At 40.6% G+C, this 14,802-nt stretch overlaps 1 protein-coding gene and 1 pseudogene across 1 annotated transcript; both read right to left on the bottom strand.

The window, feature by feature from the left end:
* Positions 1-425: 425 nt before the first annotated feature.
* On the bottom strand, positions 426-3,265 carry LOC104417143 (annotated as a pseudogene).
* Positions 3,266-4,604: 1,339 nt separating this feature from the next.
* Positions 4,605-6,828, bottom strand: LOC104414362 (chalcone synthase 1). The gene is made up of 2 exons (XM_010025436.3): positions 6,542-6,828; positions 4,605-5,901 (listed from the first exon to the last, which is right to left on the bottom strand). The coding sequence occupies exons 1-2, from the start codon at positions 6,717-6,719 to the stop codon at positions 4,904-4,906; spliced, it is 1,176 nt and encodes a 391-aa protein (XP_010023738.1). The 5' UTR covers positions 6,720-6,828; the 3' UTR covers positions 4,605-4,903.
* Positions 6,829-14,802: the final 7,974 nt, after the last annotated feature.

Below are 14,802 nucleotides of genomic sequence, written 5' to 3'. Positions count from 1 at the left end.
GAAGGATAAACTCTTTTTTCTTGATTGACCCAATTCGAGAGAGAAACCCTAAAAAGGAAAGAATATCAACATTACTTCATTGATATTAATTACTCCATTGAGGAGAGTGGCACCTAATACTCTTGTTGTCTTACAAAAGGGTTAGTATCAAGTAGAAGTAACACCGAAAATAGGATGAACTCTTTTTTGCTTTATTGACCCAACTCGAGAGAGAAACTCTAAAAAAGGAAAGAATATCGACATTATATCAACATTATTCCATTGATATTACTCCATTGAGGAGGTTCGCACCTGAAACTCTCCTGTCTTGCGAAAGGGTTAGTGCCAAGTAGAAGTAACGTCGGAAATAGGATGAACTCTTTTTTCCTCAGAGAAGCCCTAGCACCACTGTGGACACTCAAGATGGCACGTGAATGAGTTAACAATTATTGAAAAGAAATACAAGCTCGGTAAGCTTTAAAACTCCAAGGGAGACTCAGGCTATGGAGAACCACCGTCTCAATAGTGGAGCCCAGGCCCAAAAGCAACCAGCACACCCCATTCGAGGCTCGAGCCCCTCCCTGGTGGTCTTGAGCGCATCTTCAGCGGACTTCTTCCTCATATCATCCAAAATAAACAAGACGGATGGGCTTGACATATTCCCATCTTCCCTCGTCACATGCCGTGTTGCGCGCAACTTCTCGGGCTTAGGCCCAATTTCGCCTCTACCCGATCCAAGATCATGGGCCCACCGGGTTGGGCGATACAGAAGAGTGAGTTCCAGTCCAAGATGCCCAGAGGTCGAAAAGCCTCCGCGAGGCCCCTCCTCGATGTTCTCCGAGATGAGCCTAGAAACATCCTTGAGGAGGTGGAAAACGAGCCCGGCTTCACGGAGATGGCCGTTAATAGCCCCGACGCTGTCTGGGAGTATTGTTTGGGGTGTGAAGACCAGCTCCGGCATCGGCGCCGTCCCCGAATAAGGCCTCGCCCACAAGACTATCCAGGTGGGCCTTACTCGGCCCGTGGAAGGTGATGGCGCTAATCTTGGAGCACACCACTAGGGCCCCATTTGGTTTGGCTTTGGGAATAGGCTTTCGGACTCTAAAGTCTCTTGGCCAAATGCAAACGCGTTTGGTTTGATTTTTTGGACGACTTTAGCAAGATGCAATTGCATCTCCATATGACTCTAAGGGCCCTTAGTCCAAAGTAGGTCTAGCGGTCTTTTGGGAATTGCATTTTTGGAATGCAAGTTCTAGTTACTGTTCATCTTCTTCGGTGGAGAAGTCAATTGAAGGCCAATGGGGTCGTGCACGCCGGCGGCCGCCACTTAAGGGTCGCTCGACCCCGGCGACCATCGCCAAACCTTAGGTGATACCCGGTCGTGCGACCCAGGGCGTGATGGCCTAAATCCCGTGGCCAGGCGATGGTCGCCGGGTCGCACGACCCCGAACCGTCCGACCGCCATATCTCGATGGTCCAGGTGGGCGGACTTTAAAAAAAAATGCAATTTTTTTTTTAATTTAATAAAAAGTCATTTACAAATGCAAATTTTATCAAATCGTATTTTGGCCAAAGTTATTTCTCAATGAAAATTTTACAAATGTTATTTATATTTTGGAAAACTCTATTTCACCTAAAAGGTATTTGTATTTTTGCAAAATGATTCCAAAAACCAAACCTAGAACACGGGCCCCCCCAGTTGTTCTCCGACAGGTCCTTGGCCAGTCGGAGGACCGTTCCCCCCCGCACCACTGCGTCGCGGGTACATCATGTAATGCTTCACCATCGGGCCGAGGCCACACCCGGCATGTCGACCCCCGCAGGTGGTGCAAAAGACCAAGTGGGTGACCTTGGACTTGGGTTGGCCCCAATCTTTGGTGGCCTTTGTGGCCGCTTCCTTGCCAAGCTTTGGGACTTCGACCGCCATCATGTCATTCCTAGCGTCCCATGAGGGTTCCATGTAGTCACAAGTTTAAGGATTCTCTTTCAACGTCTCCTCGGTCAGTTACGTGTGGTGCTTCTTGATCATTGACTTTTCACCTGAAAATGTGTGGATCCTCGATTCAAGACAAGATTTTCTTGATCCCATTATCGACAAGTTATTCACAGACGTGTCTAGATGGTTTTCCCCATCAAAGAAGTCTATTATATTGTCTGAGATCCTTGTCCCGTTATATGCATCTAAAGATATATTGACTGCCACCGCATTTGAACCGTTAAATCTGTTAAATTTCATTTCACCTTTAAAATAACACTTCATTAAATATTTACTACTTTCAATTTCTCCCATCACCTCTCTATTCCTTTTCCTCGCCATATGATGTGGTACGTGCATTATTTTCTTCTCTTTAATTTCAAGATCTATGAAAAATTAAAAAAAGTTTTACTCTTTCTCTCGTTATTTAGGATTTTCCGTCACCCTTGATGTGGGTATTTATAATTCAAAAAGTTGACTAATTATCTAGATAAGTGGGGATAAATATAGGTTGTGGAGAAAAGGATTACACCGCCCGCGTACGTAAAATTAATCTTATTATCATTTTTTCCCCAAAACTTCTTCAACTTATTAACTTGAGACATTTTCATTTAACTTTCTCTATTTGGCTTTTTATGCATTATTAATAAGTCCACGCTAAACACTACTTAAGCAACGTTGTTAGAAAGTCCAATCACATGAATTGGTGGAGTGAGATCTTATGAATATAAAGAATATTTGAGACTTATTATCAAGCGATGTAGGACGATACTTCAATAAACATAGTCATCACACGTTTCCTAAGTACAGTGATTTGCTTTCTACATATTATGAGCAATATAATGAGTCTACGCATTTTCTTTTTCAATTCATACAACAAGACGTTGGATCCCTATAAGAATGCATCATGCGCTGCTCAGGATCAGCGTACTTGCTCAAGTCCACGCAACACGTGGACCAATGACTAGGTTTATTCGACTGAGGAACACAAAGGAAAGCTTCCACATGCCTCCACATTCGCTTAAACTTCTCCTTCAACTCCGTCATGTGCTCGTTGTTCGCGAACCGGAAGTAACGATCCGGGTAAGTGCTCTGGTCGATGCGGTTCGGCCGGTTCACCGGCCCAATGGCCATGATCGTGGCGGGACCGTCAGCCTGTTGCACGCAGCGGAGTTCCTCATGGTGACCATTGTTTCGCCCCAAAGCAAGTGTAGGTGGTGGCGGTGGCGGCGGCGGCGGCGGCGGCGAATGGAACGAGTTAAGAGTGGGAGTGGTACTGAAAAAGGTATCGGTGGGGCAATGGGAGAGCATCGAGCGGCGTCTTTTAAGACGTGGGTAAAGAGCTGGAGCGCCATGGGGTAGCTGGGAGTCACGTGATGGAGAAGCTGCGCGGCAAGTGGCTTTGGTGGTTGACCATCTGTTGTCACGTGACTGTTTGAAAGTGGAGGGGGTTGAAGTTTCGTTTTGCTTCGTCTATAAGGAATTAAGCCATTGCTTGATGAGCTCATGTATTGAACGAGACATTTGAGGTTGCTGCAGCCTCGTGACAGGACTAGGTAGTCTATTATCACGAAAATTATTGCATCATTTATAAACCCCGTTGATCGATACTATTTCAATCATTATGAGTTTATTGTGCGATTCGCGTTATCAAAGGTGGAGCCGGATTTGATTTGTACAATCCATAAATCATACGCATATTTTTGTCCGTCAAAAATAGCTTAGTCATCAAGATAGAGAGAAGACTTGTATAGTTAAAAAAGTTTGATTAGTCCCTAAGAACTTGATATCTATTTACAAGAGCAAAAGTTTGTTTATATGATTGTTACGTCACACAATACTCTTTTCTTTTGTCGAAAGCAACCCTGTCGTTAAGAGATAGAGATTAGTCTCTAAAAAATTGATATCTATTCACAAGACCAAAATTTTGTTTATATAATTGATAAGTCATACAATACTCTTTTCTTTTGTCGAAAGCAACTCTGTCGTTAAGAGATAGAGAGAGAACTTTTGGAGCTAGAATTAGTCTCTAAAAAATTGATATCTATTCACAAGACCAAAATTTTGTTAATGATTCACAAGTCTTACAATACTCTTTTCTTCTATCAAAAGCAACTATGTCATCGAGAGATAGAGAGAGAACTTCTAGAAATAGAAAAGTGTGATTAGTCCTTAAGAATTTGACATTTAGTTGCAAATTACAACTCTAAGCGGTAGTGTGCCTAATTTTGTAGCTTTAATTTTTTCTACAACTTTTAGTCATTTATATATATAATTCATGTTGCAAAATAACATTCACCTTTGTAAATCAGGGATGATAATCAAATTAATACTAAACTTTTTGTACGAATGTTAATCAAATTTTGAACTTTCCAATTTTGCTAATGTAGTTCTAAACTTTATGTGATTTCAATGTTGTCTTCCAACCAATTGCCGCTCGATATCACCAATGCACCATTCACATAATAGGTTTATGATAAAAATTAGTAATTTCTCCTGAAAATTGATCCTCGTACACCCCTTCGTACTTGCTTTTTAAAATGTGCTTTTAAGATACTGTGGTCGAGCTTGAATGCCACATTTTCCATCTTTCTCATCTTGAGGTAACAAGATCAAGGCGGCAGCAAACAATGGAGCGATTAGACAGGAATTGAAACTACTAAATATCGATCCGACCACATTGAATTTATATTGCATATGAAATATTACTGGGGAAATCTTTTGTTACACATGCTCCCCACACCATTTATTTCGATGCAGCCCAAAGGCGACCATGTTCAGCCATTGCAACCCCAACCCCTTTTCCGACACTGAAAATGCGCACATTGATGACTCAAAGTAAAGAAAAAAAAAAAAGAGAAAGAAAAAGAAGAGAAGATGGAAAGAAAATTCAGGGAAATTGATGACAAACCAAATCAATGACAAAGGTGGAGAGAGGGAGAGCGTTGCTTAAGCCTGCGCCGCGAGGCTGTGGAGGACCACGGTCTCGACGGTGAGCCCGGGGCCGAACCCGAACAACACGCCCCACTCGAGCCCCTCGCCGGTGGTCTTCAGCCCGTCCTCGGTCGACTTCTTCCTCATCTCGTCCAGGATGAACAGCACGCAGGCGCTCGACATGTTGCCATACTCGCTCAGCACGTGGCGCGTCGCGCGCAGCTTCTCGGCCTTGAGCTTCAGCTTCTCCTCGACCTGGTCCAGGATGGCCGGCCCGCCGGGATGCGCGATCCAGAAGAGGGAGTTCCAGTCCGAGATGCCGAGCGGCTGGAAGGCCTCCACCAGGCTCTTCTCGATGTTCTTCGAGATGAGCCCGGGGACGTCCTTGAGGAGGTGGAACGTGAGCCCCACCTCCCGGAGGTGCCCGTCGATGGCCCCGTCGCTGTCCGGGAGTATGGTCTGGGCCGTCGAGACGAGCTCGAACATCGGCTTTTCGACGCCGGGCACCGGGTCGGCCCCCACGATGACGGCCGCCGCGCCGTCCCCGAACAGGGCCTGCCCCACGAGGCTGTCGAGGTGGGTGTCGGTGGGGCCGCGGAAGGTGACGGCAGTGATCTCGGAGCACACGACGAGGACGCGGGCCCCCTTGTTGTTCTCGGCCAGGTCCTTGGCCAGGCGGAGGACCGTGCCGCCGGCGAAGCAGCCCTGCTGGTACATCATGTACCGCTTGACGGAGGGGCGGAGGCCGAGCAGCTTGGTGAGCTGGTAGTCGGCGCCGGGCATGTCGACGCCGCTGGTGGTGCAGAAGATCAGGTGGGTGACCTTGGACTTGGGCTGGCCCCACTCCTTGATGGCCTTGACGGCCGCCTCCTTGCCGAGCTTCGGGACTTCCACCACCACCATGTCCTGCCTGGCGTCCAGCGAGGGTGCCATGTAGGCGCAGATGTTGGGGTTCTCTTTCAAGATATCCTCGGTCAAGTGCATGTACCGCTTCTTGATCATTGACTTCTCGCCTGAAAATCAGCATGATTTAGGACAAGATTCCTCGGTCAGATACCATTATACGCTCAGCTTAATGAAAGCATAGAAGTCAAAAAAGATTGAGATGACTTTCGCTACTTAGATTCTTACACGTAGGTTAAGGTACGTATCTCATTCTGTGTACTACATAAAATACCCATGCGAATACGTCACAGCAACCCCAGTTGCAACGATGAGCTATACCTGAACACCTAAACGACGATTGATTGGATAGACAATGACCCGATTTGCCTAAACGCATTTAATAGTCGTTGATTTTCATTGTTCTCTCTTTCCTTTCCATTACTTTATGATGTGCAAGAAGGAATGCTTCCATTCTTTTCCTAATTAATGACAGATATCCTTCTTCGTCTTTGTCCCTCTTTAATTAGCGAGGATCCTACTTAAAAGGAAACGTTGAAATCACATCTTATCTAGATAATAACAGCGACGGAATAAGTACGCACAAATCTTTCAGTGGATTCGAGTGTTCTATGCTTATGCAAATACTCCTTTTTCTTTGGAAGAGAAGCAATATATGAAAATTTCGATTAAGAACCACAGGGTCGAAACAAGGAGAGAGAGAGAGAGAGAGAGAGAGAGAGAGAGCATATGTGTGTATGCGATGCTTACACATGCGCTTGAACTTCTCCTTCAGCTCGGTCTTGTGCTCGCTGTTGGTGATCCGGAAGTAGTAGTCCGGGTACGCGCTCTGGTCGACGCAGTTGGGCGGGGTGGCCGTCCCGATCGCCATGATCGTGGCAGGGCCCTCGGCCCGCTGGGCACGGCGGACTTCCTCCACAGTCACCATTCTTCCACTCTCTCTCTCTTTCTCTTTCGCCGGAGGCCCGGAAAGCTGTGGTGGAGGAGGGTTTCGGTAGTCGGAAGAGGCAGAGGAGTGTGTCGATGCTGCGGTGGAATGTTGGACTGTCGAGGCGGGGGCTTTATACAAGGCGAGGGAGATAGGTAGGGGGAGGGAGGGGTAGCTGGGGAGTCACGTGCGCGGCGTCGCACCCAACAAGACTGGGAGGCCAGACGGCACGTGACTTTGGGGGGTGTTTGGTATGGTGCGTTGCTCCGTTACTTGTCCATCAAACGCTCCACATGATCTTCTGCCATGCCGCCTCGCTCCTCTCTACTTACCATACCAACCAAAGTGAGGAGAGTGTGTTGGTCCAATATGGACCTTTATTTTAGATATATTTTTCCCAATATTAGATTGCTCCATAATTTATTTTCCAAATTTCGAACGTATAAATTCCACGTCCAGGGTCCCCCACCTCAAAATTTGAATACTGCAATAATAATTTTCCCCATTTTAGCATGTGTACATAAACCATCCTATCTAATTTTCATTATATATTGATCGAATTTTAGTTGTCCAAAATAGGCCATATTACTGGAATTTCCCTCAAATTAATTTCCTTGGTCGTATTTGAAATTGTAGAGTCTTGTAGATAATGACGGTTTGGAGTATAACTTATTTAAAAAAAATTCCCTAAACAAAGGCTTTGTTTGTTTTCTGAACGATGATAATTTGAAAAATATTTTACTACAAATGATTACTTGCCCCGCTTAAAATATTTAGACAATTAAAACTATTTTAATTACCGATAACAATTTATATCTATATATTTTCATCAATGTTAAAAATACTTTTTGTTCATCAATTTCTACAAGCGGTATAAGCGATTATTTTAAAATATATATATTTTCCAAATTATTCATTCTTTATAAAAAAAAAAACAGAGCCTAGAATACTTAGTAACTTTCCCCGTTTTTAAGTCTTACTAACCGTGCACATTGCCGCTATGCATCACAATGAAGGAAAGGGAAGAAAAGGGCAAAATAATGTTGAAAGTATAATTCGAGAAAATATAATTCACCATTTTTAATTTGGCAGAAAAAAAAATGTGAGTTCGACTTACAAAGAGTCATAAGCATGTGACATTGTGATATATACAGCTTTACCGTTTGGTGCAATTGCTTGAGAGTCTGGTTTGAATAATAGCTTAGCAAGCGAGTAGAGACGCACGAAGTCCCCAAAAAACTGCCCACTATAAATGTGGCGACTGAGATAGGCAGATTGAACGGGGAAAGATGAGGCGTTGCAAGTTTTTTCCCCATGTTGTCATAAAGATTGTGACCATGAAATTGCCGTTTTAGACGGCACAGTGTAAAAGGGACTTTTGAATTGGACATAACTTTACTAATAGTAGTAATTTGTCGATCCGGGTTTTCTAGCTCGAATGATTTCCGTCAATTTGCGTAAACCTTCTTGTCCGCATGTATTAGATAAGATTTCGTTTCAAAAAGCGAGGCCTCCCGAGATTATCCTAAATGCGACGTGTTATAATTCGAATACGAGATTGCATAATCAAACCTACCATTCTAATCCGAAACCCGTTGATGGTACTCATTTTAATCCAAAGCCCTTGGATGGTAACCTTTTCTCTATTTATTTCATGGAATTACTAAAAAATATTTAGCTGGCAAAGGAGGAAGATAATATTTAATGAATAAGCGAAAGCTGTATAATCCGTGAAGAAAAAAGAAATTTATAATGGGTCCTTAGTTTGGTTGGAGACCTTACAACTACCGTTCGCCCTCCAGTTAATAATAATTAATTGATAAATACGGTGTACTTGACGAATTTCATAGAAGAAACCTCCATTTATTGTATATTTTGATAACCACCGATGAATTCCGTATTAGTGGATGGCAAGCTTTTCTCAATTATCTGATGGATTCACACGAAAGTATTTAATTGAAAAAAGAGGAAAGAAATATTTGACCGAAAGCAATATAATCCGTGAGAAACGCCATATATTGGAGAAACTTACACAAGTCTTGATTTTGGTTAAAAACCTTATAAAAAATGACATCAATAGTCTCCTAAATTTTGGCCTAATATATGACATTCATCTTTGAATTTTTAATTCGGTCAATGTAGTTATTGAACTATTCATAGAGTTCAATCTATTCCATAAACTTTTAATTTGTTCAATCTAATCTCTCAATTTTTCATTATAAAAAAATCAGAGGTTTTCCATAATTACACTATTCCTCAGATTTTATAATAACTTTTCATTATAATCCATTTCATAAATCAACAAAAAAAAAACATAAATATCTTTTCATTACTTTTTTATGTTTCCCGTCTTTATAAATATTACGATAGTTCCATTAGAATATGTTTTAGTTCATGATCCATAGAATGATAAAGTAAAACCTCATTCAAAATTGTAAAAGTTGATACTCTTGCTATATTAATTTCCTGATTTACTTATTTAACTAACTTTAATTAATAGAACTCAAAACACAAGTTTTGTATAAAAAAGCTGGAACACGTTTTGGATCAGTATTAGTACAGGAAATCTATAGATAAACTAATATTGTTATTAGATATTTTTATGATAATACTATTTTAAAAATTAAAGGAATATAAACACGATGAAACTCTAAATGGGGTTATATTTTTACTATTAAAGATATCATCGGTTAAAACATACATAAATGGAACTATTTATAGAAGACAAAAAATGTAAAAATGCAAAAAAAAAAAAAGGTAGCATTTTTTTTTTATTTAATTAGGAAATAGATTGAAATAAAAAATATATTCTAAAATCTGGGCAATAGTGTAATATTAAAAACGTGTGAATAGTACTGAAGGATTGATTTGATCTTGTTGTGAAAGTTGAATGACTAGATTGAACAAATTGTAAGTCTAAGGATTAGATCAAAGATTAAGGAATTTTAATTGTCATATTGAACGAATTAAAAATTTAAATATGACATTATATGTTGAGCCAAAGTTTAAGGATTATTCGTCTCATTTTCCCAAGGGATAAGTATTGTGGAAATCCTAAAAATTATCACAAAAATGCAATTAAGTCCTAAAACTTGCAAAAGTGCAATTAAGTCCTAAAACTTGTCAAAATATTTCAATCGAGTCCCAAAACCGACGTCGTCAAATTTCCTAATGGAATTTTTTTTTACTATTCGCCATGTAGGAGAGAGTAACGATTAAAAAAAGTCACTTCCACGCCACGTCAACTTTTTCCGTTAGGAAATTTGACAACGTTGATTTTAAGACTAAATTAAAATATTTTGACAAGTTTTATGATTTAATTGCACTTTTTGCAAGTTTTATAACTCAATTGCATTTTTATGACAAGTTTTAAGACTTCTGCAGCACTTATCTATTTTTATTTATTTTGATAGCCTAATGGCATGAGTGTGGAAGTCTGCTTTCTTAGTATGGCATCTTTGTTTGTTGTCCATTGGCATTTCCATGTATAGATATAGAAGGAAGCTAACCTCTATGGGCCCAAGTATGATAATCTCTTTGCATACTTCTTGTGTTGATTGAATCGAAAAATGCCCTTTTTGCCACATCTAACTAATTGTCCTTCATTCTAAGGAGCCAACCAAAAGGCGATTGCTACTAACCGCCTTCATTAGATTCATTGATGGTAATTGAAATTGGAAGTTGGATTTTTGAAATGTATAGAAGTAGTATATTGATGTTCAACATTGACACTTATCATTTTGGAATGGCAAAAAAAATAAATTGGCTTTAGGTAAAAGTCCCCTAAAAAAAAAAAAAAAAAACCGTAGTTAATCATTCGGTTCACATTCTCTCAAATGTAAGTCCGTCCTCGCCATTATTAAAATAATTTTTTACGGCCTTTAATGTGGAATGCATCCCACCAAGCTGTAAGTAGCTAGGAAGTCTTTCAACATGGCACCTTAACTAGTTGTTGGCCCTCAAAATTTGATTATGTTCATTGATCAAGCTAGGAAAAAGCTTCATATGAGGCCGAGTCTATAGGGTGGTCACATAAATATAAAGAACATCTATGTCCTGCATAATAACATGGAATACTTTCAAATTTTCACCCACATGCAAGTCAGATTAGCAACAATATGTGAAATATGACGAACGATGAGTCGCATAGCATCCTTATATATTTTTAAGAAAAATTATCCAATCAATCATAAATTTATTGTACGAATGTCAATTCAGTTATACACGAAATTCTCATGTAGTCATTTCAATTCAATTTTCACAAGAAATTGCTAATGTAGCCATCTAGTCATTGCTAGTAGTTTTACATGACATGTAGTCACTTTAGCAATTTTTTAGTAAAAATTGATATGAAGGACTATGTTTTCGGACTAATTTGGAAACATTAAAAGGTTAATAACTGAATTGTCATTTGCATGGGTTTTCAACTGAAACAGTTACGGAAACAAAATGTTGTCTCGCGTGGAGGCACAAGCGTAGATAACATGGTGACGTGGAATGTCCCTGTTTGGTGGGATCGCTTGAGAGGCTGGTTTGAATAATAGCTTAGCAAGCGAGTAGAGGCGCACGAGGTCCCTAGGGAGAGATCCCTGTCCAGAATGGGGGTGACCGAGTTAGGCAGATCGAACGGCGGAGATAATCGGGTTGTAGCTTTCCTTTGCGTAGTTCCTTCTGTAGCTGATAATTTGTGTGCCCCTATACGTGACGCAATGGGATTAATAATTGTCCTAAAGATTGTGACCCCTGCATTTGACTTTTGGCACGGCACGGTAATGTAAAGGGACTTCGAATTGGACATCACTTTTGGCTTTCCGACGATCCGTCTTGTCCATGTGCATCGTTTTTTTTTTTTTTTTTTCGAAATCTAATGCATCGATTAAGGCATGGCCTTCCAAGGTGATTTCAGTATCAAAGATGTTGTGATTCAAATAAGAAATTACCATGGCTGGATTGATCACTTTTTTTTTTTTTTTTGGTCGGACTAGATTAATCACTTTATCCACCTTGTGGATGACAAGTTTTTTCTCTATGATTTCGTGGATTTACACAAAAATATTTGGTTGGAATATTAGAAGAAATGTATAAGTGAAAGCTGTACAACCTGAGAAGAAAAAAAGAAATTATTTGGGGTTTAATTTTGGTTAAAAACCTTACGACTGCCTATTCTCGCTCTTTTTCGTAATAATTAATTAATAAATATGGTATGGACGATGGGAACCTCCCGTTATTATTGCGATAACCCCTAATGAGTTCCATAATTACTGGAAGCGAAGCTTTTCCTCTATTATGAAAATATTTAAGCGAAAGCTATATAATCCTTGAAGAACGCCTAACTAATTTTGGTGAAAAACCTAACAACTACCCACTGCACTGGTCCACACGATAGATTTTGTTGAAGAAACCTCCATTTATTTATGTTAATACCTAATAGCAAAAGTACAAAATTCGAGCTACTTTTTTTATATCAATGTAAAATGGCGAAAAACCAAATAAGACTTTCTACGCTCGTGGTATGTCCTCACCTTGGCATGAGGTAATCTCCCCTCCTCTTGACCTTTTTTAATTAAAAAAGACTTACGAAAATGACCGTTCGAATTTCTGGGGGATCTCCTATGGGACTTTCTATGCTTGTGGTATGCCCTGACCTTGGCATGAGGTAACCTCCCCTTCTCCTGAACTTTTTTTATTCGAAAAGATTTACGAAAAAGAATGTTCGAAATTTTGAGGGATCTCCTTTAAGACTTTCTATGCTTGTAGTATGCCCTGACCTTGGCAATGGGTAACCTCCCCTCCTCCTGAACTTTTTCATTAAAAAAAGAAAAATTATGAAAATGAATGTTCGAAATTCGAAGAGAGGGGGAGCGAAGAAAGGGTTTTCTTCGTTCATCTTTCGAGCCAAAAACTTGTTAATAATAAGTTAATGAAGCTACTAAAACAAATTATGAAAAGAAATGACTTTCATTTACTTTTAACGGAGCATTTTGTCGGTCTTAATATCTTTAAGCTTTTTAATTTTTTTTAAAAAGGAAAAAGGAAAAGATAAATAGGAGCTGATCATACCGTTCTTGTTCATTCAAATGAAAGTCCGTCCTCGCCGTTATCACAATCATTTTGCGTAAAATCATTTTTTCGCAATCTCTACTAGAGTACTTCGTAAAAATCTATTCAAATAGATTGAATAATTACGTGACTAAGTACTTCATAAAAATCAATTGAAAGTGAAAAAATATCGGGTGCCACTAGGATTCCACAATGTCAAAATCCTAGTTTACTCACGAGATGACATGTATTGCCCGAGCTTTACTGTGCCAGAATCCTCTCGCCTCTCTCTTCCGTCTCTTCTTTTTTCTTTTATTTTTTCTTCTTCTTTTCTTTCACTCCGATGGGACGACAACAAAGTTAGCCCCCCACTTCCCACTGTTGTTTAAATCGACCACTTTGCCACTGCTTTAGCCCTTTGTCGTCGAGCTTGAGCTTGGCTGACGAATTGGGGCCTCAAGTTTTGGACCTATGGTTGAGCGAGTCCTAGATTTGTGATCTAAAGCTTAGCTTGACATTAAATTTGAGTTGGTTTGAGGTCGACTAGGGTCGATTTAGACAACAAATGAGGTGGCGACATGGTTCATCGATGTGGCGTAGGGCCTTGACCTCCGAGCGGAGGCAGCGATGTAATTCGTTGATGCAGTTATGGATGCAGAGGGTGCTGGAGGTCAGAGAAGGAGCAGGTGAAGATGGAGGCATAGATGAGATGACGTGTCGAAGGCAGCAGCGGCAGGTCCGAGGTCAGGCTCGAGCAGGTCGGAGAAGGGAATGTGGGGCTGGTGGAGGAGAGAGAGAGAGAGAAAGAGGAAGACCGTGAATAGAGGGAAGAAGATGAAAAAATAAAGTATAAAGAAGAGAGGCGAGAGGGTGAGGGTGCTAGAGGGCTCTGGCAAGGTAGGGCCTCCGATGATGATTGGACTAGGAATTTGGCACCATGAAATCCTAGCAGTACCCAATATTTTCTCCAAAGTAATGGCCAAAAAGGAGAGATCTCTCTCGGTAAAGGAAGATGCGGGCGATTTCTCTCTCATTAATGCCCCAGCATTCCATGTCGGTCGCCTTAAATTTCTTTGCCATTTGCAGGATTCCGATAAGGCCCATGGCGATTCACGTCCCAAATGCACGAATTTCTTTGGGATTCCTCCAAATAAAGCGCAACTCCCGGCATTGCATTGTTAGACTTGTCATCATTTTGACCACACTTAAAGCCGATTCGACCACCGACAGAAAAAAAAAAAAAAAAAAAAAAAAGCCGATTCGACCGATCTCCGCTTCGTGACTTATCTCATAAAGCTTGAACCTCTCCTCTCTGCTCATCTCATGCCGAACCCATCCACTGCTCAAGCTTGTCACACGAGCGTTTCCCTTTTCAGAATTTAGGGTTTTCGATTTCAAATGAATTTGGAGAACAAAAGGGTCAAAACCACTTGTTTTGGCCCCTCTCTTTTTGGACTTAGAAAATTTTCGAAAAACCCATGCTGTAATCAAAGTTAATTTAAAAAACCACCTACGACAATTTGTTAGAATAGGGACTTAAGTGAGCGATACTTAACTAATCCAGCGAAAAATTTTGACACTTAAATAAGTATCATACAAAAGTTACGACATTTCTAGTATAATTTTTTCTGGAACTTATGTTGCATCTTACATACACTAAAACACATTCTCATTCATACCAGTAGAGGACATCATATATTTTTACATTGAAAATTCAATATAAAACCAACGAAAATGATCAGTACATTATGAAACAGAACTTAATCAATTCATAAATTAACATATTGCGTTATCGGTATGCCCTCTTAAGCGAATGTCCGTAGTCCAGTAACCATAATAAATGCTCTTTACTAGTCTGGGTGCCTTGTTTATTAGAGGTGGGTTGGCTGGAATTTTGTGTTTCCTATCTGCAGCGAATTCTCAACCATTTCACATATAAAGCTGGAAGGGCAGTTCTTGACCAGCTCTACGAGATGAATCCGATACAGCATAGGTGGTTCTACGAGTGAGTTCGCTCGCTCTCCATCACGTTTTATCAAGCTAT

The sequence above is a fragment of the Eucalyptus grandis genome, chromosome 8, assembly GCF_016545825.1.
Source record: "Eucalyptus grandis isolate ANBG69807.140 chromosome 8, ASM1654582v1, whole genome shotgun sequence".
NCBI classification, from domain to species: Eukaryota; Viridiplantae; Streptophyta; class Magnoliopsida; order Myrtales; family Myrtaceae; genus Eucalyptus; species Eucalyptus grandis.
This window is presented reverse-complemented; position numbering and strand designations above follow the sequence as displayed.